The 2097-nt window shown below is 59.4% G+C and overlaps 1 protein-coding gene across 8 annotated transcripts in view; it reads right to left on the bottom strand.

Annotated features, from left to right (window-relative positions):
- Positions 1-2097, bottom strand: part of NFIC (nuclear factor I C) — a 43561-nt gene that overhangs the window by 39361 nt on the left and 2103 nt on the right. For 7 of the 8 annotated variants that reach the window (XM_057376899.1, XM_057376903.1, XM_057376906.1 and 4 more), the window contains exon 2: positions 1543-1801. The exons of the other annotated variant lie outside the window; for it this stretch is intronic. In XM_057376899.1, the coding sequence (XP_057232882.1) occupies positions 1543-1572 (30 nt within the window). In that variant the 5' untranslated portion in view covers positions 1573-1801. The remainder of the gene's footprint in view (positions 1-1542; positions 1802-2097) is intronic. 8 annotated transcript variants of the gene reach the window in all.

Raw genomic sequence — 2097 nt, 5'->3', positions numbered from 1 at the left:
AAAGGAAAAAAAGAAAGAAAATACAAATAAAAAATAATAAGAGAAAAAGAAATAAAATGACAAAGAAAAAATAGAAAATAAACAGAGAAAAAGAAAGAAAGAAAGAGAAGAAAAAAAAAGCCAGATTGAGGTGTGACCCTTGCCAAGTCAACCACACGACAGGGAGCACCACCTCAGGGTCATCTGAGCAGCCCTGGTGCTGCCCACCCTGCCCCTGCCCTGCTCGTGCCCTCGCCAGCCTTGCGCTGCACCCGGGAGAGCCGCGGCCAGACCCTGCTGCCCCCGCACCCGACAGGGACACGAGGGGACCCCCACGGACCCCCCGAAGAGCAGAGCCTGAGCCCCCGAGGTGCAGCCAGACCCTGCCCACAGCTCTGGCCCCATGGAGGGGGTCTGGCAGGAGAATCCCGTGCACGGGCAGGGGAGTYCTGCAGCAGCACCCCCTCCTCACAGCAGAGCCCTCGTGGGGTGCAGCACGAGGCCGGGCTTGGAGCGGGCAGCAGCTGCCAGCAGGGAAGAGGTTACGAGCCGGGGAAAGCTGCCTGCTCAATAATTAAATAAATATCAGCGATCAATAAGCACAGAGCAAAGGCAGAGCCGCAGTGGTTGTGCTGTGGGCAAGGGGGGGGGGGGGTCCCTGGATCTCCCCCCCGTGGCCATATCGGCTCTTGGGGGGAGATTTTGGGGACGCCTCGCTTGCCTGCACCCTGGGCCCTGGCATGGTCACCCTGCCGCGTGCCACCGGAGCACAGTGGCGTGGCCTGGGGTGACACCGGTGTCCCCACGCACRGCCCGGGGCTGCCCCCCGAGCTCCCGACACCCCGATGGGGACCGACATTGCCCCTCRCCTCGGAGACCAAGGGGGTGCCCCCCACATCCCGCCGTGCACGAACCCCCTCCRCCCTCTCGCCCGCCAGCGCGGCGTGGCACGGCCGGGTGCACATTGTCCCAAACCAGGAGGATTCGCAACAAAAAGCCTGTGCCCCCCCAGCCCTTGCACCCCACCATGTGCAGCTGGGCTGGGAGGGGGGGAAGGAAAAAGTTTCACGCTATGCAAGAGGCAGCACGGCCGAGGCCGAGCCTGCAGCGCCGAGCCCCCCCCCACCCCAGGCTCCCCGAACCCACCCGGGACCCCCCACACCCCACGGTGTCCCCCCTCACCCCCAAAGCTGGCAGCTTCCCCGCACCACCCACCTCTGGGCACAGCGAACAAAAAATAAAACCCAAACCGCAACGCAATCCTCCAACCCCCCCACACCCCAAGTGAAAGTGAAGGCTGAAAAAACCCAAAAAGCACCAGAAACACCATAAAAAACCCTACAAAAGGCGAGGGAGGGGGACAGGAGGGGAACGCGGCTCCTCTGAGCAGCGCTGCACGGCCCCAACCCGCCTTTCTCTGTTATGATTATTTTTAGGGAGGGGGGTGTTGCTTTTTCTTGGGTTTTCTTGTTTTTTTCTTTTTTTTCTTTTGCATTGCAACTGTTAAAGTCTGTTGCGGCGAAAGGAGCAAAAGGGTGGGGGAAGCGGGGGGGTCCCGGTTACCTGGGTCAGGCAGAGAGGAGACGAATACATCCCGAGCCGTGCTGGGAAAGTGCCTAATTGCAGGGCTGAGACTCGAGGCGTAAAAGTTACTGAGTCATTTCGGAGGCTGGAGCAGTCCGGGCGTTTTTTCTCTCTCTCTCCTCCGGAGCGGCTCTGCGGGGCCCGGGGGGGGGCAGCCGGGCACGGGGGGGCGGCCCCGCGGGAGGGGGGGCCGAGGAGGAAATAAAAAGATTCCAACTTCCACCCCTCCGCCAAAAAACTAAAAAAAAAAAAACAAACCAAAAAACCGAAACCACAACCAACCCTAAGAAAAAAAAAATTAAAAATGAAAAGCGAAATTCCCCCCCCCGCCCTTCAAAAATAAAGCGCTTTTTTGTTGTTGTTGTTGTTTGTTTGGGGGGGCAATTTAAAGAGGCAGGAGGGTCATCCTCGCCCCGGGGGGGGTCGGGGGTCCGCACCCAGCCTGCAGACACGGGCAGCAGGGAAGTTAGAAGGGAAGCGGCTGCATCCGAGACCCGGGCAGCGGAGAGAGAGAGGAAAGAAAGAATGAGAAAA

The sequence above is a fragment of the Malurus melanocephalus genome, unplaced genomic scaffold (genome assembly GCF_030028575.1).
Source record: "Malurus melanocephalus ecotype Western Australia unplaced genomic scaffold, MMel_1.1 scaffold_293, whole genome shotgun sequence".
Classification (NCBI taxonomy): domain Eukaryota; kingdom Metazoa; phylum Chordata; class Aves; order Passeriformes; family Maluridae; genus Malurus; species Malurus melanocephalus.
The sequence above is the reverse complement of the archived record's forward strand: the minus strand, read 5'-3'. Positions and strand labels throughout refer to the sequence as shown.